Source organism: Oryzias latipes, chromosome 22 (genome assembly GCF_053564925.1).
Source record: "Oryzias latipes strain Hd-rR chromosome 22, Olatipes_Hd-rR_3.1".
Lineage (NCBI taxonomy): Eukaryota > Metazoa > Chordata > Actinopteri > Beloniformes > Adrianichthyidae > Oryzias > Oryzias latipes.
Genome location: NC_136258.1, coordinates 9526781 through 9551420, shown reverse-complemented (window position 1 = coordinate 9551420; position 24640 = coordinate 9526781). Strand labels below are relative to the sequence as shown.

At 44.7% G+C, this 24640-nt stretch overlaps 1 protein-coding gene across 1 annotated transcript in view; it reads right to left on the bottom strand.

Annotated features, from left to right (window-relative positions):
• The window catches only part of crybg1a (crystallin beta-gamma domain containing 1a), a 49871-nt gene extending 31550 nt beyond the window's left edge, over positions 1-18321 (bottom strand). The window contains exons 1-2 of the mRNA XM_078940358.1: positions 17912-18321; positions 1240-1384 (exon numbers count right to left, since the gene is read on the bottom strand). Of these exons, the coding sequence (XP_078796484.1) occupies positions 1240-1384; positions 17912-18204 (438 nt within the window). The 5' untranslated portion in view covers positions 18205-18321. The remainder of the gene's footprint in view (positions 1-1239; positions 1385-17911) is intronic.
• Positions 18322-24640: the final 6319 nt, after the last annotated feature.

Here is a 24640-nt window from a genome sequence, read left to right as displayed (position 1 = left end):
AGCTAGCTGTGATCGACTAAATTATTTCATTTATATGAACAAAATGAACGTCCATCTTTGTAAAAGTTCAGATGTTTTGTTTATGTGGGAGAAACTCAGACATGCTGCTGAGGCTCTAGGATGATGTCATAAAATGGGCAGTACCCACAAGGAGATAAAAAGGCGGAGCCTCAGAAATCGAGTCGTCTTACTTCAGGTAGGAAAATAAGCGGAGAAAATAACTCATTTTCCATAAAAGAATGGTTCTTTAGTTTGCCAAAGGTCATATATGATCATATATGTGGATATAGTTTCCTCTGAAAGGCTTAAGAACAGGATATAAAACTAATAAAAAACAACAGACTATTTGATTTTGCCTAAAACTGCATGATCATAATTAAAAGACCACTTTTGCAGTAGACAAAAATATAGTTGAAGTGGGACTTCGTGTCTTTCTGAATGGCTGCCGTCAGTCCTCTCTGCTTTTAAAGCTCTGAAAAAGGCAGCATGGACGGACAGCCTTGTGTTAGTTCTAAACACGTCTGTGGCGTGTCTGTGAGAAAATCTTTCATCTTTTTTTGTTTCCTCAAATGAAGACATGCATTAAAAAGATGTTGGAAAAATGCCTCCTTTGGGTGATTCTATTGGTCTTTCCTGTAACCTTTAGCGTTCAAAAGACTAATTACTAAACTAAACACGTTCATCCAGATTTCAGAAGGCGTCATGAGGGACCCCTCCTCCCTGAGTCTCCCGTCCTCCAGGGGGGGCCCCTCAGACCAAAGCCTTTTTCAGATCTGCATCTGTTCTCAGGATTCTGTGACGTCCTTCTTTCTCTAAATGGTCAGTTTTGAATAATTACAAATGTTAGCTGTCTCACAAACTGGGCTTGAGGTCATGTGACCACAGACATGTGACAGCTCTTCAGAGCTCAGACGTGTTTCAGATAAAAACTCCTGTTTTGCTGCAGGCCTAAAGATAAAGCATCAGGCCCACAGGGGCGGAACCTGTAAACGGGCCGCCATTCCTGTCCCACATCCTAAAGTCCTCGCTAATCACAAAGGAATTGCGCTGTCGGTGTTGTAAGAGAGACCGGAGGCGGGGCCAAGGGCCATTCAGGCCAAAGGTTAAACTGTTCAAAGCTCCAGTTTGGCGTAAATGCAGCAGCATGTTTTCCTGCTGCATTTATTGTTACTGCAGACTCGTAGGAACACAGAAACGTGCAGCACGAGCTCCCTGAAAGAAGGAAAAAGTGAACCTCACCTTGAAGCCCCTGGAGGGGGACATGGGGCTGCCAGGCTGACTCATGTCTACGCTGATCATAGAAGAGCAGTCGGAGTGGGGGTCCGGTCCGTCCAGAGCTGCCGGGAAGCTGCCCTCTGTGCAAACACTCCTCTGGTCGAAGGCGCTGGTGGAGGCAGGAAGCAGAGGAAGGGGAGAGGAGGATGTTAGGATGTGCTTCTTCTTACGGCTGTTTTCACAGATTTACCTTTTCCTGCAGCAGTTTGGATGAGAAACTGTGAGCTGGAGGTTTTTCAGGCTCGGGAAGTTGGAACATTTGCTTTGATGAGTTGAAGGCCCTTTCTCCAATAATCTGCAATAATCTACAATAATCCCGGCATCAACAGGTCTGGGTTCTTACAGCACTGACTGGATGGACTAAAACCTCAGACAGGAAGAGTGACGAACCTTAGAGATGTGCAGAGGATGGTTGTGCAGACGGGGGGCTTCAGAAGGTGCATCTATTTTAAGGGGGGTGGGCTGGGGGGTGTTCGCATAGACTGGATGTGGGAGCTGGACTGAGTGACTCCGCCCTCTGGCGTTCCAAACAGGAAGTACCCACAGACGTCTACAGAGAAATAACAGCTGTTCCTCAGTCGTTCCTCAGTCAGAACAACCGTTCTGGATCTAATCCCTTTTTATTTTTTAGCATCTTTTCTTTTTTCATAATTTTTCTGATGTGCACGTTAGTCGAGTTATGAATTGACAAAACAGACGCCTCAATGAAAGTAGGCGGTTTCACGTTCAAAACCTTTGATTGACAGATTCCCCTGAGCTGGCTTTCAGGCATAGGGGTGTCGCCTTCCAACAAGCTCACTCCTGACTGGCAATAGTGGTTGCCATAGAAACGGACCAATCACTGCCTATGGACAACATCTAGCTCCAACATGATGGCGTCCGTGTTGTGCAAAAATGGCGACTGGATTGTTTAGATTTGGTTGGTAAACCGTTCTCTGGGGGTGTGGTCACACTCAGTCCAGTTCTCCCGTACAGCCAATGGGGGGTCAGCAGAGGCTTTGGCAGGTTCACTGTCTGGGTCAGCTCCCAAAACCCAAAAGTGCTTCGTTAAAGCTAAAGGGCCAACTCTGGACTCTGCAGCTCTACTGAATATTCAAGCGTCAGACAAACAAAAAGTTTATTTACACAAATGTTGGACTTTGAAGAGTCGGATGACTTCTGCAGAGTTCACTCCAATTCAAAGGCAGACAGTTTTATGATGCTTACGTACTGTAATGAGTTGTTTATTCACGGAGGACGGATGCGTGCAACACTCTGTTTGGCCACAAGGCGTCGCTGTTGTGCTGTTTTTGAAAAATTATGTCAGCTTTTAGTTTGGGGGAAATTAACTCACATTTTTTTTTAACTCTGATGTGGTTCTGGTCCATTTCAGTCATAGTACTGACTAGAATCAGATTTTATAATCCCCCTCCCCTTACTTACACATGTATGTACCCCCTAATTCAAGCTGTTTTAATCTGAGCCTGGAGCTGTGGACCGGTGGCGGTCCGTGGGTCAGTTGAACAGTTCTGAACAGAGCCGATGGTAACAGCTGAATCATCCGTTACCTCTACAGATGGTAACAAGGAGTGGTGAAGGAAACAGAAACACAACACTGACGGTGTAGGTCCTACTGGCTGAGAGGAGGGACAAAGGAAGCCAATGAGGACAGTTTCCTTCACACCCCACCCCCAGCCCCCCAAAGCTGACAGGACGGGGTCTGGCAGACCCAAAGCCCTTATGAAGTTTCTGGCAGTGAAGACGACGGCTTCAGGAGTGTCCCGGTAGTCGTAGTCACAGCAAGACTGTAGTGTTTGTGTTCAGCCGTGAAATACAGGACGCTTCATAGAACTGGGTTTAGAGTTTGGTCTAATATTTTTGTAATTCCACTTTCTCAACAGCCCTGCCCTCTCACTGTAGACAAAAACCAAATGACACTAAATATGTTAAGTAGGTGTTGATAGCCGCTTGACTTTTGACAGTTTAAAGAAAAAAAGAATAATATGGCTTCAAAGTTATCTTTAGATTTTTTGTCTAAGAAGATTTATTTATCCCTTGTGCTATCCTATGGGGTCCAGATGTCCTACCACGTCAAAGGTGGATAAATGTGGAAAGATTTCAGGTAATCCATGGACACCAGTGAAGATCACAAATCATTGAAGAAAAAAGGTTCAGCGCACTGTCTAGTGGGTCTAGATGACCCCACTCCCAATGATCAAGTGCCTAGGATAACACAAGGGTTAAAGTGACAGAGAAAAGTGAAAAAAGACTTCCATTTGTCTGAGGTATTCTAACCAAGTGGCTGGAATAATATACAGGAACATGTGTGCAGAATATGGACTGGAAACCCCAAGGTTTCCACAACCCCAAAGGTGGTAGAGAATGAGAGGGCAAAGATCCTGATCCAGATCCAGACTGACAGGATGGTAATGGAGAACCAACCAGACATTGTAGTGGTGGATAAAGAACAGAGGAAAGCCATGGTGGTGGATGTGGCAGTGCCAAGCGATGGGAACATCAGGAAAAAGGAACATGAGAAACTGGAGAAATACCAGGGACTCAGTCCAGAACTGGAGAAAGCCTGGAAAAGGTGAGAAACCAGTGAGAAGAGGGGTTTGGATGTGAACTAACAACTAATCTTTCTCTTGTTTAATTAGTTATCAAAGATCCATGCAGCCTTTTGTTTTCTGGAAGCTAAAAACATTTCTGAAATTATTCATGACTCATCAGAAAGCAAGAATTCTCTTGCTTATTATCAAGTCAACACGGCGAGGCGGGAAACGGAACCACGCCACGCTTCCTCCACTGGATGCAGGTCCAGACAAAAGCAGCCACCAGGATCCTCTGAAGTCATCCTGTCTGACGTCACGTTCCATCGATGCCCCCAGCACACGTCTGATTTATGGTTTGATTTATTAGCCGTCACGCCTTTGCTGCAGTAGTAGATGGATTTGGCTCCCAGCAATGCAGCGGCAGCAAGCAGCTACTTGACTTTGCTAAGCAGAAGCTTCACTGAATGACTGCAGGACAGACTGTTGAGTCTGCTTCCACTTTGCTTAAAGTTACACTATCAGATGTCTAACACGTGGGGTGGGGGGCTTCTGCAGCCCACAGGGACCACTGTGAGGCCAGAACCACAAAACTAGCCTTTGTTTCAGCAGCGGCTGTCACAGAACGTCTTCAGGATGTCAACCACATCCATAAAAACCAGCGTTGATCTCCTGACAGACAAACGAATGCCAAAAACCGGCGTCGCTTTCTAGGACTTAATTTCTGCAGAGCAGCAGCACTTCAGCACTAATTCACCTCTGAGGTTTGGGCGGGAATGTTGGTGTAGATCAAGCCTGCCTTCATTTCCCATCATCCCTTTGTACGCACTCTCTCCACTAGCTTACAGGCCCTCACACCCCCAACATTAGCAGTGCAACAAAAATGGTGCACTGCTAATGATCCAGGAAAACAAAGACGTTCATGGATCTGTTTGTCTGACAGTGGATATTCAGAAAGGGGCGGAGCAGGGATACTTTGGCCCCGCCCATTCTGTTGCTTTTCATTCATTCATTCAACAATAGGGAACATGAACAGCAGCCGTTATTTAGTACAAAGTTGCTGTAAACAGATTAAAAAATGAATAAGTCAAGTAGCTGCCAGGCACATTGGTATTAACTTTTGAAAAACAAAGCCTTAGCCATCGCATTATTTAAAAAAATAGCTGTAAATCAGATATTAATTATGTGAACAAATATATAGTTTCTTTGTTAAAAATAAATTACACCATTTAGTGCAAATGTGGTGGAAACAAAAATAAAATTCTCACAGAAATTAAAATCAAGTAGCTAGGAACTTTCCTTTAAGTTATTTAAGACATAAACTGCTTTCAAAATAAATGACCAGGGATAAAATCCATGAACTTAAAGTGCATCTAAAAGTAAACATCTTTGTGAAAAAAACGTTTGGGGAAAAGCTGCATGTGATGTATGTTTATTTGTTCATGTTTTTCTTCAGAACCACAGGCTTTTTAGCGTCAAGACGCCGCTCGTCTGCCTTTTGAGGAGAAGGGGGGGTCTAAGGGCAGGAATGCCCCTTCTGCTGTCTCCATCTCAACCATAGCTCTGGTCTGTACACGGCAGGGATAATTTTTTCAGTATTTCCTAGAGGGAATGTCAAAGCGTGGCTCTGATGCATTCAATAAAAACCCAAATCAATGCTGCCGGCGCGTCTTTTAACTTGCTGCTCTTGCTACTCTCCTTGTTTTTCCGATCCACCATTTTTGTTTGAATGTGTATTCTTTTTCGTTTGCCCGCAACAGCCAATCTCGCAACGAGCGCCCCCTATCTACCCTCCGAAGAATCGTATTACCAAAGGATGATTAATATAACGTTTTACATGGTCTTCAAACGTAAATAAAAGGTTGATACTTGATGAAGACGCATCGAGAATATATCACGGGACCAAATATCGTGATATATCACCATATTGATATTTTGGCACACTCCTAGTCTGCAGCACATGATGTGGGTTCATGCTAGTTAACCGGATGACCCCCATCCAAAGGTCACCACAGCAGTTCCCACAGTTCTCGTCTTCATACATGAAGTCCACTGTTATAAGAAAATTCAGCCTCATTTCTCAGGAACTCCATTAACCCTTGTGCTATCCTATGACCCCACCCTTACATTGACGTGTTCTCCCAACCATAACATAGGTGGTTAAAGGTGGATAGGATTTCATGTAATCCATGGACACCAGTGAAGATCACAAATCATTGAAGAAAAAAGGTTCAGAGCAATGAATAGTGGGTCTAGATGGCCCGACTCCCAACGTTAAAGTGCCTAGGATAGCAAAAAAGGTTACAAACTTTTTACAGCTTTTCTCTGGCTGCTCCAGCAGCTCATCTGCATAGAGCGAGCAGCGACAGTCAGCTCCTTCTAGCCCTGAGGACACTCAGAGGCCCGGAAGAATCCTCACAGTCAATCTGCAAGCTGAAACCAGCTCTGACTCGTCCCAACCTCCTCCAGAACAGACAAAGCTCCAGTGTTTCAGGAGTTCACTCATCTCACGTCAATGAACTAGTGTTTCAGACGTAGCAGAGATCCTGACTTCTGCAGGTTTGATTCAGAATGAAAGATATAATAAAAGGCAAAAAAATCTAAAATTGCACAGCTGTAAATGTATCTGATGTCAAAATAAATACTTTGCTTTTACTTTTTCTAACCAAAACCTCACAAGAGTCATGCATGACAAACCACAAGTCAGGATTTTTTGTGATAGGTATGTAGCTTTATCATACTCTAACAGTAGTTGTGCAACAGTTGGAACTTCATATAAAAAGAATATGTTCACAAAGCCAAGAAAATGTGAAAGGAACAACTGCTGACAGACAGCAGGATTGATCTCGACTGAATTAAAAAAAAAGGTTGAGAAAGGAAATTCTGGAGCTCCGGTAAAAAACGCTGTCATGCAAAAGTTCCTTAAGAAGAGCAAACATGGCTAACGACGGAAACAGATACGAGCAAACGCTCATCAGACGTTAGCAGAGACTTATCTGATGACCACTGAGCTGGTTTAAACTAGTCAGCAGGGCTGTAAGCCCCGCCCATCATGAGACCTCTTGAAGCTACACCAGAAACAGACCACAACCTCAGAGCCTTGACGGTGGAAGTCCAGCTGGAACTGCAGAGTCCTTCCAAAAACCTGCTGATCCTTGCTTCTTGCTGAACCATATCAATAGTTTAATCTCCTTCAGACATTATTTAGGACAGTTTAATCATAAATTTTCATTCATTCATTCAAAAGTTTAATCATAAATTTGTTTTTGAAAATGAATTTTGAACCTGTAGAGTATCTCAGTCACTTGTACAGACGTTGACCTGTACGAGTGCAGCAGGTTTTTGGGTTGTCCGGGCCCGTAGAGGGTCGAAGAGAAGAGCACAGGTGTTTCCTGGAAGTTCTTTTGAGCCACATGTGGCTCCCTTTAGGGACGTCATGAAAACTATTGTAGTACGCATTGGGATGTATATAGTGAAGTATTTTAAGGATGATGTAAGGGTGTATTCAGACCCAATCCACTTATTTTGCTCCAAATCAAGTCCTGAACCTTCCGCTTGGTCTGTATTCAGACTGTCGTCAGGCAAAAATTTCTTAAACTAAAGCTTCTAAACAAAACAACGGGACTAAAGATCTCTTCAGTCACAGGCCAGGAATCATGAGGGCAGGGCAAAGCCACAAGAGAAAGAATAATGGAAGTCCTACGCTTTGCAATCCTTGTCGTATAAACTATGTTTCATGGACCAATTCTGAACGTCTGTATCAACGTCAGGAACAAATGTTTTTACATCGGTACGGTGGAGTCACGCTGCAGGGCAGTTACTGAGGAGACGACGGCTAAGAGGGAACGCTGAAACGTTTTTAACCCTTGCGCTATCTTAGATGACCCCACCCTTACATTGACGTGTTCTCCCTACCATGACAAAGGTGGATAAAGGTGGAAAGATTTCATGTAATCCATGGACACCAGTAAAGATCACAAATCATTGAAGAAAAAGGTTCAGCGCACTGTCTAGTGGGTCTAGATGACCCAACTCCCAACGTTAAAGTGCCTTGGTTAGCACAAGGGTTACTGATGTATAGATTATTGGAAAAACAGTGAGAACCAAAGAGGGAACCAAAGGTGTCCAGTCTGGATACAGCCTTAGATACACGGACATATGACGAACGGGTGATTTCACCTGAACAGCAGTACCGGGCTCCTAGCAGTGTGCACACAGTTCAGGGGGGTTGAACAGATGAGGAATCCATACGATATGCCTGCTTCTCACCTACTTCACCCTTGTGTGTTGTTTAGGTGTGAAGACAAAAATGTGCGTGACCACTGACGCCCTACGGTCTTTGACTTTGACATAGGTCACCTGCCTGCCCCGTACAGATTTGCCCCACAAATGTTTTAGTAGGAAAGAAAAGCTGCAGCTGCTACTGAATAAGCTCTAACAAGGCATGGAGGATATTCAACCTCTGACTCACTCATCCTGAGAGAATTGTTGGATGAGTCATTGGAACCTGTTGGTAAATCGAATTTCACATGACAGAAAACAAGCCTTAAAGCTTCGGCAAAAGCCAAAGATCAGACCTCGCCTCAGTACATACTGTGAAATGGGGCTAATCCAGACTTAAATCAATCAATCAATCAATCAATGATACTTTATTAATCCCACAACAGGCCACTTGGCAGAAGGTGGAGGCACACGCTCTGCAGGATTGTAGTGATGTTTGAAACGAAACACAACCAACAAAATAGAAAACAGAAATAGAAGTTTGAACATTTCTTGTGTTTTCTAGTTTCAGGCAGCTGATGTTTGTACAGATGCCTGACTGCATGAGGGAGTGTCTGGAACAAATCCTGCAGGCAAAGTGTTTGCCAAACACGGGGCGGTTCTGCAGCAGCCAGTAAGCAGCAGCCTTTAGAGTAACAACCACGGCAACATGTGTGTGCAGAGTTAACCCAGCCACCGGGTTTGTGGAGCTTTCAGACCATTTCAGAAAGCCTCTACTCTGCAAAAGACACAGAGGTAATCCTGATTTAGCTGGACAGGGTCATGTTTACCAGGAGAAAAGTCCGTCAATGCCAGCAGAACAAGATGGTCTGGAACCAGAAACCTATGTAGTCTTGATTCTATGTCTCCCTTTAGTCTCCTCCATACAGACAGCAGAGTGTCAGAGACGGTGTTGATTCACACTCCTGTTCACCGGGTAACACTAAAGGAAAAATGCACCAATAAAGAATCAAAACAAGATGATCTGTTGCAGTTTCACAATGTGGCTGTCAAAGTGCTGCAATGAAACGTTCACCAGCAAATTAAACACCACTGTTAGGTTTCAAACCTACTCAACAGAGCAGCAGAGCCGCCTCCCTGAAGAAGCTTTAGCTCAGTCACACGTTCAATAGTCTCCTCTGCACCACTAAAGCCTTTGAAGGCAGGTTTCCCTGATGTCAGCTCCGTTCCCTCCAATGAAACCCTCTTCTTACCTGATACTGATGCTCTACTGCTGTCTGTGTTCTCTGACAGGCGTCTGCACATGCTCCATCACCTGATGACACTCTCACTCTGGTTCTGCTCCTTTGGTAAGGTTCTGTCTCTGGTCTTAATGGTCAGTGGGAAACGCAGACAGACCAATGTGGAATGAGCAAACCTTGAGGTCCCATCATCATTTGCTTTGTGTCAGGCTCATTTAAGTTCAGTTTTTCCACAGTCACTGGCATCTGGTGCAGATATTACAGCACCAAAAATGATGCTACTCTGGTTGAACCAGCACTGACAGTCTGTCAAAAGCTGTCAATCAACCAACGAAGGAGAGAAGAACTTCCTGAGAAACGCATGTGTAGAGAGATAAACAAAAGCTGCTCACACTGAACAGAGACCAGTTCAACGGTTTGACCTGGTTTAACTTAGCTCTGCTGACAGACTAGGTTTGCCTTCAGCGGCTTAGTTTAAACCTCACACCAAACACAATGCTGTAACCCTGATCCATGTCTGAGACTATAATGAGCGGGATTATATTTACATCCTGATGTAGAAACATACATACATCACAAACATACATCAGCTGGAATCTGGATCAGGACCGGATGATAGCGTCAATGTTGCTGCACGGCTTATGTGATGTTGGAGGTCTGAAGAGATGTAAGCTAAAGGGACAGACGGAAAAAACGTTTTGAAAGTATTTCAGAGTTTCAGCAGACAGAAGCTGCAGGCTCAGCATCCATCATCATCATCATCATCATCATTTCTGTGTTACTAATACCAGTACTAAAAATATTAAATTAATACTTTCAAATAATAAGTATAATTATAAAAAATATTGTAAACATTAAGATTATTATATTGTAGTTCTGTCTATCCATCTTCAAAAGCTGCTGAATCCCTTTCAGGGTCAGCATAGCTACATAATATCATAAATTATACTTTACTAAAATAAAGATGATGTTTTTTACATGTTTGGTGGAAAAATGGTTCAAAATGTGTTCTCAAGTTCCTCCCCTTTAACACAATTAGACAACCATAAAAGACAACACAAGTGTGGTGTGTTGGGATTTGTGACTTAACTATCAATAAAAGCCACACACCACACAATCTACCTCTGGCATCGACGGCTCCAGCAGCAATGCCTCATTTTGAATCAAACACTGCGGTGGAAACTAGTGAGAGGTGTGAGGCAAACCTCAATCAAGTGAAACTCGTCGGTGCTCGTCTTTGGCAACTTCACAGAAACACTTAAACCATAAGCGGGGGCTTCTCTAACCCTCCTCGGTTTCACAAACACAAAAGACCTGACAGAGACCCACAAACACATCATGCTGTTGCATTTGAAATAATCAGGTATTGCTGTTGTTGCAGGGTCCAACATCATCTTCTGATATTAGACCAGGACAACATTGTTTTTCTGGTACCTGATGATGTCAGCTGCTTAGAATAAAACACATCTGCTGCAGAGCACAGTCAGCACAGACAGCCCACTGCAGCAGAGGACACCAAGCTACAGAACTAGTCTAGAAGACAATGCAGATCAAAAAGCATAGGCAACAGTAGAGGAGCGTGTCTGCAGTTTCCTGTCCAGACAACCCTGTTATTGCAGCTTCTCATTAGGAGCCACACCTGATGCAGGTGATCAGCAGCAGGTATCTGCAAGAAGCAGATCATCAACCCTCATAACCTGCATGGACACCTCTGACGTAACATAAGACTGTAGAATATTCAGCTTGTCCTTCTACTCTAGGATGTTTAAGGTGTTGGTCAATTGCATTTGTTACGTCTAGACTGAATTACTGTAACTCTTTGATAGCAGCGTGTCCTGAGAGTTCCTTAAGAAGTCTCCAGCTTGTTCAGAATGCAGCAGCTAGAATGATAGATCACATGACTCCTGTGTTGGTTTCGCTCCATTGGCTCCCAGTTTATTCTAGAATCAAGTTCAACAAAATCCTCCTGTTAACCTATAAGGCCTTACATGGCCCCATCCTATATCAAAGACCTCATAGTCCTTTACCATCCAAACAGAACACTTCACACTAAATGCAAGACTGCTTGTGGTTCCTAGAATTAGTAAAAGTACAGTTGGAGGTAGAGCGTTCAGCCACCAAGCCCCTGTTTTATGGAATAAGCTCCCAGCTCATGTAAGAGAGGTCGACTCAGTTTCTACATTCAAAGTTAGACTGAAAACATTCCTCTTTGGAGAGGCTTATTGTTAGACTAGCTAGTAATCAGAAATTATTTAATGTATTGCCCCCTACCTCACCTAATGTAAGGAAGTTTGGGGAATAATTACAATTTTCATTACATCCATTATACATATTTCTCCAAAGAGGGAAGATGGTTTCATAAACCGGGCCAGGCCGGCCCATCCCCCTACTTAGATTAATACTATATTGTATTAATATTGATATCTTAAAAATGCAGATGATCAGCTTATGACCAGCTCAGTGGCCTTGTGGTAGAGTGTCCGCCCTGTGACTGGAAGATTGTGAGTTCAGTCATACCCAAAAATGGGACCTGATCCAAGCCCTTTTTGCTGAGTGCCAATGCACTCAGCAAAAAGGGCTTGGATCAGGGCAGTGCTTCTCCAATAGTGGTAGTAGTAGTAGCGGTTTTAGGCACAGGTAATACAGGCAATTGCCCGGGGCGCAAATTTATTGGGGCACGGTGGTGACAGCGGCTCAGTGCTTGGAAAAAAATCTGCTCCACTATTGGTTTCCTATTATCTGTTCTATCAGAGTTTGTAACAGCCTGAAACTGTGAACTGCCGTCCGTGCAGCTGCTGCTGTCTCCTGTCACACGCGTGTGCGTGTGTGAGAAGGAGAGGGGAGGGGAAGGGGGCTCAGGCTGCAGGTGGAATGCGTACGCGGAGAGCTGGATTGTGCAACACCAGGATCATGGCGTGCCTTTAGATTACTCAGCTCATGCTATGCATTTTTTGAGATCATAAATAAACAATCCATCGCTTAGAAAAAAAAATCAGATCTATGTTTTTATATGTTTTTTCAGACTGAAAACATTAAATATATTGGTGCTGCTGTGTTTATGTTTCCGATCAATTTACATTTAGTATTATCTATTGATTAAATTATTTTTCTCAGCATCAAATGGTTCAGTTGGTCTAAATGTTTCTAGTTTAAATGAGGAATGACAGATTTTTTATTTCAGGCACTTTTATCTTCTTTTCTGTTTTACACTATAACTGGGTTTCTGTGGCTAAATAAAGTTATTATATGTTAAAAGTGGATTTTTATTGCTTTTTTTCTTTTGTTAATATTAAAAGATACATTTTTAGGTATACTTACACAATTTTTATAGATACTAAGCTATACCGCGCGAGTGTGTGTGTGAAGGAGGTGGGGGGGCGAAACATTTTCTTATTCCTAGGGGGGACTTGCAAAAAATAGTTGAGAAGCACTGGATTAGGGGGTCAAACCAGTACAATTACCGGTCCGAAGCCCATTGAGACGACTGTTGCTGTTCTATTGGGCTATACTAATAAAACTGAATTGAATTAAGGCATGCTGACAGCACATCCTGACTGATGTGTTGAACCCTCATCTGTTCATTGCCGGCTCATGATGACCTGGATCAGGTCGCTAGAAAAGTGTTTTAGCTTTGTGGTTGTTCCCATTCTGGAAAAATATGATGCCACAAAATTTCTTTAAAAAAACGTCCAGCTAGCAAGGACAAACCAAATCAAAATGAAGCTTTGATGTCCATCTGTCAAAGGACCACGCCCTCTTCTGGACATTTTCACTCATGAATGTAAAAGAAAATATGTAGTAAAAAGTACCACCATAAAATGTCCCAAATATGGCATCTAACTGCAGATGCAAAGAAGTCTGAACCATACAGCTTATTTTTCTCTGTTTCTGTTGTAAAGTTGATTATTTATGACAATAGCTGAGACATCACTTTGTGACTGTCATCAAGTCAGAGCTTTAATGACAGTTGCTGTCCGTCATATGGCTTTTGCTTGTTTCTGAACTTTAAATGTAACCAACAGGGGACACAATATAGACCTTTGTAAGCCGGTCCCAAGCCGGGCATTGTGAGGACCCTTCAAAGGAGGAGCCAAAAGAAAAGAACATGTCTTAGTGGTTGTTGGCAGAGTGGTCATTATTGGCAGCACTCCCGATGATGGTTGAAATGGGGTCCACTTGCAGACAACACCAGGGGGACCTCCCATGCCTTATGAGATATTAAAAGCCCAAACAACCACTTTTACTGAACAAGAATTCTGGTTCATTTCTCCTTCAGTCATCAATCCAAGTTCTTTCATTATCTTTCAGATTAAGACTGTAGATCCTCGAATTCACTGCTTTCTTCAGACTCTGCTGTAGCCGAGGCAGGTAGCTGGATTACTTACGTTTTTTAAGGTATTAAAAAAAACTATTTATGGATAACGCTTTTACATAATTGGGTGACAGCTGGGCGGCAGCAGCTCTGATAAGACGATTTGTAAATGTCTCTGCACATCATGTCCCACCGGCCGCCTGGTTTAAGCAACACGCCTCCCAATTCAATTCAATTTTATTTGTAAAGCCCAAATTCACAACAGTCATCTCGATGGGCTTCGTATAGGTAATTGAAAAAGTTAAACATAAAATCAAAAGGATCATGAATACATAGAATTCAATAGGAAAATACTAAATTGAACTAATTGAACTAAACTGGACATCCCTGCCCTTAGACCCCCTTCCCAAGAACGCACAATGTTCTGTCTTCTTTGTGGTCCTCTCAGCTTCAACCGTAAATCATCAATCTGCAGTCTCTGACTCGCCGTGGTGCCATCAATGATGAGTTCTGTGCAGCATCAATGCCGTCTTTAGACCCGCGGAGGCCGGGATCAGCAGATTGTCGTCTGGTCACTGCCTGGCCCCCGGCCCACGTCAACAGCCCTCATCGCGTTCCGGCGCTGCTACCGAAGATTTCTAACAATCAGACGGTGGCAGTGGGAAGTCGGCATGGGGGCAAGGGGTAGCAGTCTACAATTGGATTTTGTGGACCTTGGAGACCCCCTTATCAGTCAATTCTTTTCCTGCTGCCTTCCTTGTCATCCACCTGTCACTGGACTCCAACCACGCAACCTTCAAATGTGTCCAGGCAGCAGAAAGCAGGAAAAGTGCAGGGCGGTCCATCTGACCAGGACTGGGGAGTCCTGATCTATAGTTCTAAGATCAGATTTCAGATATCAGCTTTGTTACCAAAGAGTCTATTTGCTGGGATGTTTCTAGTCAAACCAGAGTATCTGCAAACACATTTTACACATTGAATGTATTTTTTGTTCGCTCGATCAAACTAAATCAAACTTTATTCATAAATGACACGAGACGATAAAAACCTACTGAAGTTGTTTTTTCTTCCAATTACTCAATGAACTATTTGAATTATAAGCTTATATTACACTTGAGTAATATTTTACAAAGTATCCCTACTCCTTCATTAGTATTGTTAATACTATTGCTGCAAAGCAAACATGTAAACTGCAAATATTTGCTGCCAAGTTGTTATGTGATTCAATAGACTAACATTATCGAGTCAGTGTCAGTGAAGGGCAGACATCCTGTTCCCCAGAGAAACCGTCATGTCCATGTTTGCATTGTCATTAGCTGGCGTGAACAGATGTGTCCAAACAGAAGCTCAGCAAACGCCTGAGTCTCCGCTCTAAAACTGTACAGCTGTGCCAAGCTCGCTCACCAAACCTACATTTGATACGGCACTGAAAGATGCTGAGGATGAAACAGACATTTTTACTGTCCTCGTATTGGATGACGCTGACATTCACCTCTACGCAGAGCAGAGATACCACCGGACAGCAGAGAAAGTCCCACCTTCTGGTCTTAAAACATGTCTCCAGCCTAACAGAGTGGACAGTTGGTGCTGGAAAAGGATCTAAATGCACATCAGGCCAAAGGAGGAATTAATAATCTTTAAAAAACGGATTTGTGTAAAGAAATAAACAGAAACATTTGAAGTAAAGTAAATAAAACACAAACAAAATTCTACAAAAATAAGAAACAGAATCAACAACAAGAATAGTTAGAACAAAAGGCTGTTTAACTGAACAAGCAAGGCTAGAAAATGTAACATATTAAACCACAAGTTCAATTTCCTGGATTTTAGGTGACCGCTGTGGGGCAGAGGTAGAGCGGTCAACATCTGATCAGAGCATCAGGTTTGATTCCCGCCTTGCCTGCCTATGTACCAAAGTGGCCTTGGGCAAGACACAGAACCCTACGGTGCTCCTGGTGGTTATAGGACTGCGCCAGTGTTGTGTGAGTGTGAGTGTGACTGTAGAACACTAACATTAAACTTTCATAATAAGGCGGGGGCCGCAAAATATCATCTTGGGGGCCGCAAATAGCCTGCGGGCCGAAGTTTGAGACCCCTGCTCTAAATCCTGCAGGGTTCATTTCCATGATGCATGCAAATATTTAAATACGATGAAATATAGCATATTTTAACATGACATAATGTCAGATTCCTACAAAAAAGATGTGCAGATATATGCAGTGGATGAAAGTAAAGAACATTTCCAATTCAGGAAAAGTCTTCTTTTGTTCTTCATTTCTGCAGAATTGAGGTATTTTGAAGCATTCCCATCTGAAAATTTTAGATCTTCTTGTTTTGTGGTCCACAAATCAGACTAACTTGACAGGAAACTGAGTTCAAAATAAACATCACTGCAGAACTTAACCAGACTGTTAATAAGCACCCTGTATAAGCATAATGAAACGAGCCAAAGCGTAGTCTACTGTACAAACAATGAGCGAGCGGGTTCAGCTGATCAGAATCCAGAGCCATTGATCATCAGGGATTCCTGCACAGCACATACGGTGTGAGAGCAGGAATCTACATCGTCTTTGCAGAGTTGATAGTTTATCTCTTTTCTTTGATTGCATCACCATGCATGTGCTGACTTTCACCAGGCAGAATGCTTTATCTCTACATTCTGTGTTCCTTCTAATGCTGGCTGTCAGTACACAAACTCGAAGCGGATCTTCTGGCTCTGTTGGATCAGTACTTTTGAACGGGCTGCTTCTGTTTGACGGCAGTCAGCCGTGTTTTCGTTTGGAGGCCGAAGCAATCCTTCCACCTGTGGAGGATTCATGCAAACTCCAAAAAACGTTCAAGAGTCTGAGACGTTCATGAAGCAACTGGGCCACCAATCACAGCTCCAGTCAATAAAAACCCACATCTCCTTCATCGGGCTGTCAGATAAAACAAGAACTCCTCAGCAAAGACTTTCTCTCAATCTTCACTAAACTAGCATTTTAAATAAAAAACGGGTCACTTTGATTCTGTCTTTCTTTAGTTTAGTTTTAGTTTAGTCATTTTATGAATATTGTTTGAAGTTGACTTTGATTTATTCCAGAATAATAGTCCTGTCTATTTTTATTCATATTTATGTTAATTAAAGTATATTTTTCATGTATTTCATAAATGTTTATCCTGTTGGGCCCGGGACCTGAAGCGTCTTTTGGATTTTGACCCCTGTCCCATAGAGTTGGACCCCCCCTGCTCTAAAAGTCTGAAGCATCTCCTGACTAACAGGTAACCAGCAGCTGAGCAACAGGTTTTCTAATGACCAATGACATTCTCTTGAATGCTTTCAGCTTCGTTTTCACCCGTTTCTATCGAGCTCCTGTGCAAGTTTAAAAACACGAGGAAAACACCTCTGGACTGAGTCACATTCAGCCCAAGCTGACGGGGAAACCACACCTGCACGGCAGGTTTCTGTCTCTGATTGGCAGCGTTTCTAATTAAGATCACGAGGACAGGTCATGTGCCGTGTTACAATCCATCATCAAATGTTCAAAGTAGGACAAACGTAGACTCTGTTAGCATGTCCTTTTAATAAAATAACCCCAGAACCTCTAAACAGGACCGTTCTGTGGTTCACTGAAGCCTCATCTTCATCCTTCTGCTAAAAAAAAGCCTGTGGCAATGACTAAAAGTCAGTTTTTCTGACCATTTCTACCGGACGCTGACATCAGTCATCGCTTTCTTTTAGATGCTGAAGTCTGAACCTCAAATGTCTGAAAACGATACGTCACACATGCATTACATGAAGAGCAAAACCATCACTGCCGGAAAAAAAAAGTACCAAACTGCCCTCAGCCCAACTGCCAGATAAAAAAAAGCTTTGAATCTGAAAGTTCTTGTTACCACGAGGGAAAATCTACTGCTGCAGTCACAGCTGCAGAAATGCAGCTGCAGAGATGCAGAAATGCAGCTGCAGAGATGCAGAAATGCAGCGGCAGCAGCTGTGACTGCAGCAGCAGCGGCAGCAGCTGTGCGCAGAGATGCAGGGCTGCACAATGTCAGAAAGGGTCCAGCAGAGGGCCAAAGGGGTCAGGGGTCAGGGGTCAGGTGTGAGCTAAGAGCCCAGGCTCCAAAGGGAGTCCTGGTGGAGGCTGACATCTCACTTCCTTTGGCAGCATTTTTTAAACTGGTGTTAAAGTTGAACTGCAGGTTCAAATCCGGGTTCAGATTCCACCAACAGCCTCAGGCTAAACCGCCACCAGAAGCTGCTTCTCCACAAACATTCAGCTCTACATTTCTGCAGGACCACTTCAAAGGCCGTGGCCCTACAGATGGACCGAGGGGCCCCTCCAAACACTCACATGGGGTCTTCTGGATCCTCCTCGCGGTCGTCCTGGAGGAAGACCTCCTCACTCTGCCGGGCTTTCTTCTTCTTCCTCCGTAACGACAGCAGTCCGATTCTCTTCATTCCTTTCGCCGGGGAAACAAGCTCAGCATCCCGGGACAGTGTAGCGCTGTCCGCGGGTCCCTCGGGAGCGGCTCCCGGGGTCCACGCCCCGGGGCCGTCCCGGTGCGGGGCCTCATCGGTCAGGGAGTCCTTCTTGTCGGAGGAGCTGGACCGGAAAAGGCGCCCGATCTTCAGCGACCTGCTCATGCTGTCCGCCGGAGGAGACCCGCAGCCGAACTGCTGCGGAGCGGCTGAGAGGAGGCGGGGAGTCACCGGGAAGACCTGTGGAGCGGGTTCCCGCGTGCTCAGCTGTCACGCGCGCACGCGCGCGCGAGAACAGCGGCGTGACAGTTCTGGATCCGCTCCGGAAAACCCAGAAAGGAGCAAGAACCGAAGATTTGGATGATCCAGAAGCTCCTGCGGCCCCAAGATGTTCCGAAAAACTCAGAGATTCGGGACTTTGGACCCATCTGTTGATAAAAGGACTCTGAAAAACAACAACAAGCAGATCATCTTTTCCCCCGAAATCTACATCCAAAGGAGAGATCTGAAGTCCCGGTCTGTGGCCCTGATCCATTTTAATCAGCTGATATGAAGGATTCCGAGTCCCGATCCGATCCTTGAACTCATTTAATGATCCGATTTTCTTTTATTAACCTTCTATTATCATTTACCACTGAAACAGAGCACTTCTGTGACGTAGTTGGAATAATAATACATGATAGTTAGTCATAAAGTTTGGTGAATTCATTTTCTTAAAAACTATTGAACAACTTTGATTAGATGTGATTCATCTAAATTTAAATTATTCAAAATTCAGAAGGATTTTCTTTAGAACTGTTGTGGTAGCATAAATATGATGAGGAATATTCATGACTAGCTCATGTTATTGGTTGTTTTTTTTTTTTTTTTTTGGAGAATATGGAATTCTTTATTTGAACCTCTTCAGACCTGCCATCCACATGCAAGAGCATCACATTCTAGGTTTTATCTGGGGCCCTGTTAAAGGGCCCAAATCATGAAAAATAAACATTTGGAGTTTTTCAGTCTTTTATAATGTCCATTCCTCACTATAAACATCCCCAAAGTGGTATTTTGATCCATTCACTCATTTCTGAGTATTCCTCCAAAAACCTGCTCTCTGAGCACCAGCCCCTCCCAATCCATGAAAATGAGTGGGTCCGCACATTGTGACATCACAAAGTGTATAACTGCCCCTTCCAGGCAGAGTCTATGCTGTCAGCCCCGCCCCCAGGCTAACACACACGCTCAACTTTAGATGAGCTGTGACGCCGCGGGACCTGGGGCGGAGCCCGCTGTGCAGCAACTAAGGCCACCAGTGCCTACCAAGAAGGGCATCGCCATCCGGTTGTTGGTCACATCACTCATTTTATTTAAGAAAGTCTTTCCATTGCAGTTTTGGGAAATATGTCAGTTTGTATACATCTCAAAAACCTCCTCCTCCTAGCGCAAAAACGTTTTTTCAATATATTTCAAACTTTTTATCGCAATACCACCTTGTGCAATTTGATAGTTAGCTGAAACACAGCTACTCATAACATTACACACATTCACATGAAGTGTTTCTTTCATTGTCCTTCCATCCATCCTCTAAACCAGTTTTGTCCCTTATGAGGCCACTCGTTGGGGAAGATCACCAGTCTGTCTCAGGGTCACAATCACACACACTCACAGGGGGGGGGGGCACATGTGCACAGGGAGAACATGCAAACTCCACACAAAAAGGTTGGTGTTCTGGTTCAGGTCATCTAGCCAGGAATTGAACCAGAGGCCTTCTTGCTTTGAGGCAACAGCGCTAACCACTGCACCACAGTGCACCGTTCTTCCCTTTTGTTTCTGAGTATCTGCATCAGTCCAGCAGCTGAGCAGACATATCAGACCTCAGATTTAAATGTCCCCCCCATCCTCTACAGCCCCCTCACCCTTCACCTTCCTCAGGCCCTCCTCCCGTACACCCCCCCCCCCCCGGCGCCCTCACACACCAGCGAGCCCCAGCGAGTCCTGGCGAGGTAGCCCTCGGGCCTGTCCTCACCCATGCACTCTCACACACACACACACACACCGGGCCCCTTTGTGTAAGTGTGTGTTTGCTGCGTGTGTGGTGCCAACATGCAGTGTGTGGTGTCTAAAGTGAGAGTTCAAATTGGGGTGGGTGGGGGACCGGTGAGAAATGAGCCCCCCTGCCCCCTTCCACCAGACCCTGGATGAATCAAGGTGTCTCATATGCAAGTAAAAGTGGAATGGGGGGCGGGTGCAGACGAGGTCTCAAAGAGAGTCACCCCCAGTGAGCCCCGCCAGCATGTCCCACCCATCCAGTTCCCGGAGCCCCATATGCATCTGTGAAAAGTTTTTTTGGGTGGGAGCGGGAAGGTGCTGGCAAGCAACTGGCCCCCTCAGCCAGAGACGGAGCCAGTGCTGAGAGACAGTCAGCAAGGAAGGAGCCCAGCGTCGCAGGCAGCTGAGGAACTAGCTCAATGTCCCCCTCCCAGGGCACCCGCACACCCCAAAACAAAAAAGACCTTCACCCCTAGATACAGATAGATAAAATGAAATAAATTAAACCTTTTTCCCCTTCTGTTTTGGAGGCATCACTGACTCCTGCGGCGCCATGGGTCAATCCATCCATCCATCATCTATCCATCCATCCATCGTCCACCCATCCATCCATCCATCCATCCATCCATCCATCCATGCATCCATCCAGTCATCTATCATCCATCCATCCATCATCCATCCATCAATCCACTCATCCATCATCCATCCATCCATCATCCATCCATCAATCCACTCATCCATCCATCCACTCATCCATCAATCATCCATCCATCCATCATTCTATCCATCCATCCATCTTCTGAACCTACTGAGTCTGTTCCAGGCTCATGGGGCTGGCAGAGCCTATCCCAGCTACTGGTGGGCAAAGACAGGGTCCACCCTGGACAAGTCACCATTTCGTCACAGGGCGTACTGCAGCATCATTTGTCTCCATTCTGTTTTAGAGAAATACCTTCCCATTCAGTGGAAAAAACCTCAGAAGGTTTTCCTCTAACCATTTGCTTCATAGTGAGCTGTTATTAAAGTAAAGACAAACTTTCAGAATCCTGCCTTTCTGAGGATTTCTCCTGTTTTCTTAGTCTGAGAGCAAAAGTTCCTATCCCCTTAAAGACTAAACTTAGTTTTCCAGCTCAGCCCAGCCAAAGGTTTGAGCTGGGAGGGACTCCATGGCTCCACGCTCGACACTTAGTATTAAGGGTTGGACTAGGGTTCAAACCCACAATCAGTTCCTGCTGTGACTGCACCCACAAAAATGGAAAATGAATTTATACACCCAGTTCTGTACAGATTACAGGACGTTTACTTTAAATACTCAAAACAAAAATATAAACACAACATGTTTGTTTTTGCTTCCATTTGTCATGAGATGAACTCAAAAATCTAAAACATTTTCTACAAACAAAAAATAATAATTTCTTTCAAATATTGTTCACAAATGTGTCTAAATCTCCGCTTTTCTGAGCCCCCAGACCCCCCCTCCAATCAAACAAACTGGGACATTTCAGAGTGGCTTTTTATTGTGGCCAGTCGAAGGCACACCTGTGCAGTAATCTTGCTGTCTAATCAGCATCATGATAAGGCACACCTGTGAGGTGGGATGGATTATCTCAGCAAAGGAGAAGTGCTCATTCTTCACTTTCATACCTTTCATGCATGTTCTGTCTATAAGGGTCTATATTCTGCTGTTTTTTAGCCTTTCAGAGTAAACTACATCCACAAATATGATCATGTATGATCTTTGGTTTCATGGTGCCTCTGTCAGACTCCTCCCCCTCTCCTCTCCGCTTGGTTTCCTAATTCAGCCCAGCTGCGACCACTCACTTCATCATCACAGCTGGCCTACTTAAGGAGCTCCTGGACCAGTATTCATCTCCAGTCCGTTGCCCCTGATGGTGTCACGGTGGTGGGGTGGCTCGAGAGCCGGTTGGACCCAAATGCAGAGGCACACGGTTCAAGGGCGGGTCGGGCGTGGAGCCGAGCTCAGGCGGGTCGGGCGTGGAGCCGAGCTCAGGCGGATCGGGCGTGCCAGTGGAAGCGGGGACCGGTCGGGGTTCAGGCGGCACCCCCCTGGGAGCTGGAACGGGTCGGGGCGCAGGCGGCACCCCCCTGGGAGCAGGAACAGGTCGGGGGACGTCCGGGACCACCACAGGACGAGATTGTGGTGCGTCCGGGACCACCACTGGACGAGGACGGGGACGGTGGCGGCGACGACGACCCCCCCTCAGGGCAAGCCGGCTCCCAGCAAAGTCCTGGTGGCTCCCACTCCAGGGATATGAGGCAAACTGGGCCTGGTCAAATACCCAGAATGTCCTGGTCTGCTCTGCTTCCAGGCAGTAGGCCTCTAAAAGCCGCATGTCCCGCTCTGCTGGGTCCAGAAAATAAGGTTGGTCCATTCTGTCACGGTGGTGGGGTGGCTCGAGAGCCGGTTGGACCCAAATGCAGAGGCGGAGGCACACGGTTCAAGGGCAAGGGGTTTAATAGAAACAAAAAGCGCTGCAGAGCAGGATGACAAAACAAAACTAAAACTTACTGTGGCATGGCGAGGGACAAGGAACAAGGCATGAACACCATAACAGGGGTAATGGACCAACACAGGAGGAAGGCAGAGACAAGACTTAAATACAGACAGGGCAGACAAGACACAGGTGGAAACGATCAGGGCTGATGGGGACCAAAGGAAGTAAAACTCAAGAAAACAGACAAGACAGAAGACTTTCAAAATAAAACAGGAAACAGAAACAAGACAGAACAAGGACCAAAAACAAGACAACAAATTCAAATCATGACAGATGGTGCATACTTGGCCCTCACGTCTAGTTCATGTTTTGCTATCCTGTTCCAAGCCTGCGCCTAATGTACCTTTGTCTTACCTATCTCCAGGAAAACCTCAAGTCACGAGTGGTCGCCTGAATCAGCCGTTGTCTGGAAATCTCACCTGGTCTGTTCCATCCGACATCACCACGAGCCTCTTCCGAACCACCGACTTCACGGGACTCCTCCTACGCTGTCGACTCCGGACCCCTCGGACGGATCAACCAGTGACGCCACAGGAATCTGCCTCTCACTCTCAGGACCTCCAGGAACTGTGCCTTCTCATTCTGACCTGATCATTAAATCCGCTTACTGGCCACGCCATCTCTGCCCTGTGTCTCCTTCCGGGTTTCAGCATCTGGGTGTCTGAAGTTCTGTAGTGATGACATTTGGCACACTAAAGAACCATTCTTTTATAAAATGTGAGTTATTTTCAGCTCATTTTCCTACCTGGAAGTGAGACGTCTCGATCTCTGAGGCTCCATCTCTCCCTCCTTGTGGGTTCCGCCCATTTCATGACATCATCCCAGAGCCGGCCTCAGTTTCTCCCACAAAAACAAAACATCTGAACTTTTACAAAGATGGGTGTTCATATTGTTCATATAAATAAAAGCGTTTAGCGGATCAACGCTAGCTCCACAGAGGAAGTGGGTGTGTCTTTTAGCCCGGGGGCTGGGCTGGCAAAGACTCTTCCTGGAAGGGGCGGTTCCTCACTAAGTGATGTCACAATGTGAGAACCCACTCGTTTCTGTGGATTGGGAGGGGCTGGTGCTCAGAGAGCAGGTTTTTAGAGGAATACTCAGACTTTTATGTAGGAGAATTTCATTAAATATGCAATAAAAAAAGCAACAGCTTCATCTGCCGGTCTAAACAAGGAAAGACAGAAGCTTATTTCAGCTCAATTAAGAAAGCAGCCTCAGAATAAATGTTTTCATTTCGAAAAGAAAAGGGAAAAAGACTAATCTGATCAAAGTAATTTCTTTAAGGGAAGTGAAAATGTCTAGGATGATAAAAGGAATAAAAAAACACTTAAGATAGACAGAACATATTTCAACCCCAATAAAAGAATTCAAGATCAGAATAAGGGTTTAACATTTTCTAACTGCAATTAAAAAAATACAGTTTAGCCTCCATAACAAAAGGGGTTTGTACAAATACGAACCTGATATAACCCGTAATGTAGCAGTAAAATCTGCTCAGCTGCTGGACAGAACAAGTTCAAAACAGAGAAAGTCTTTCTGATGTCAGGCATGTTCACCAAACAAACGCAGACACATTTTCTCAGAAACCAGTTCCTGCCTGAACTTTGAAAACACTGCTGATGTGACTGAGTATGCAGGTCAAAGTCACCAAAAATCGAAGCTCTGATTCCACCACAGACCTTCAAGCTGTGAAAGCAGAGGAGGTGACAGTGCCCTGTGGAAAGCATCAGATAAGAGGCGCACAGATACACAGAGTGGGAGCATCAGTCAAGCACATCTTTGATATCAGGGCTTTTAACTTGATTCTGCTTTTCTTTTCTGAGCTGAAGGCGCTGATCTCTTGCTGCTCATCGAGGTCGGACCGTCACTGTGCTGAGATGTCACTGCCAGGTATGGACTCCTAACAAACCAACAATATTGTTTTTGTCCTCTGTTCTTTATGAAATGTTTGGAGAAATTAGTTTAGTGTAAAAATGTAGAACACTGATTTTGACTATGATTTCTGAAAGCTGGAAAAAAAGCCTGAAAGAAAACAGAACCGTGTATCAGATCAT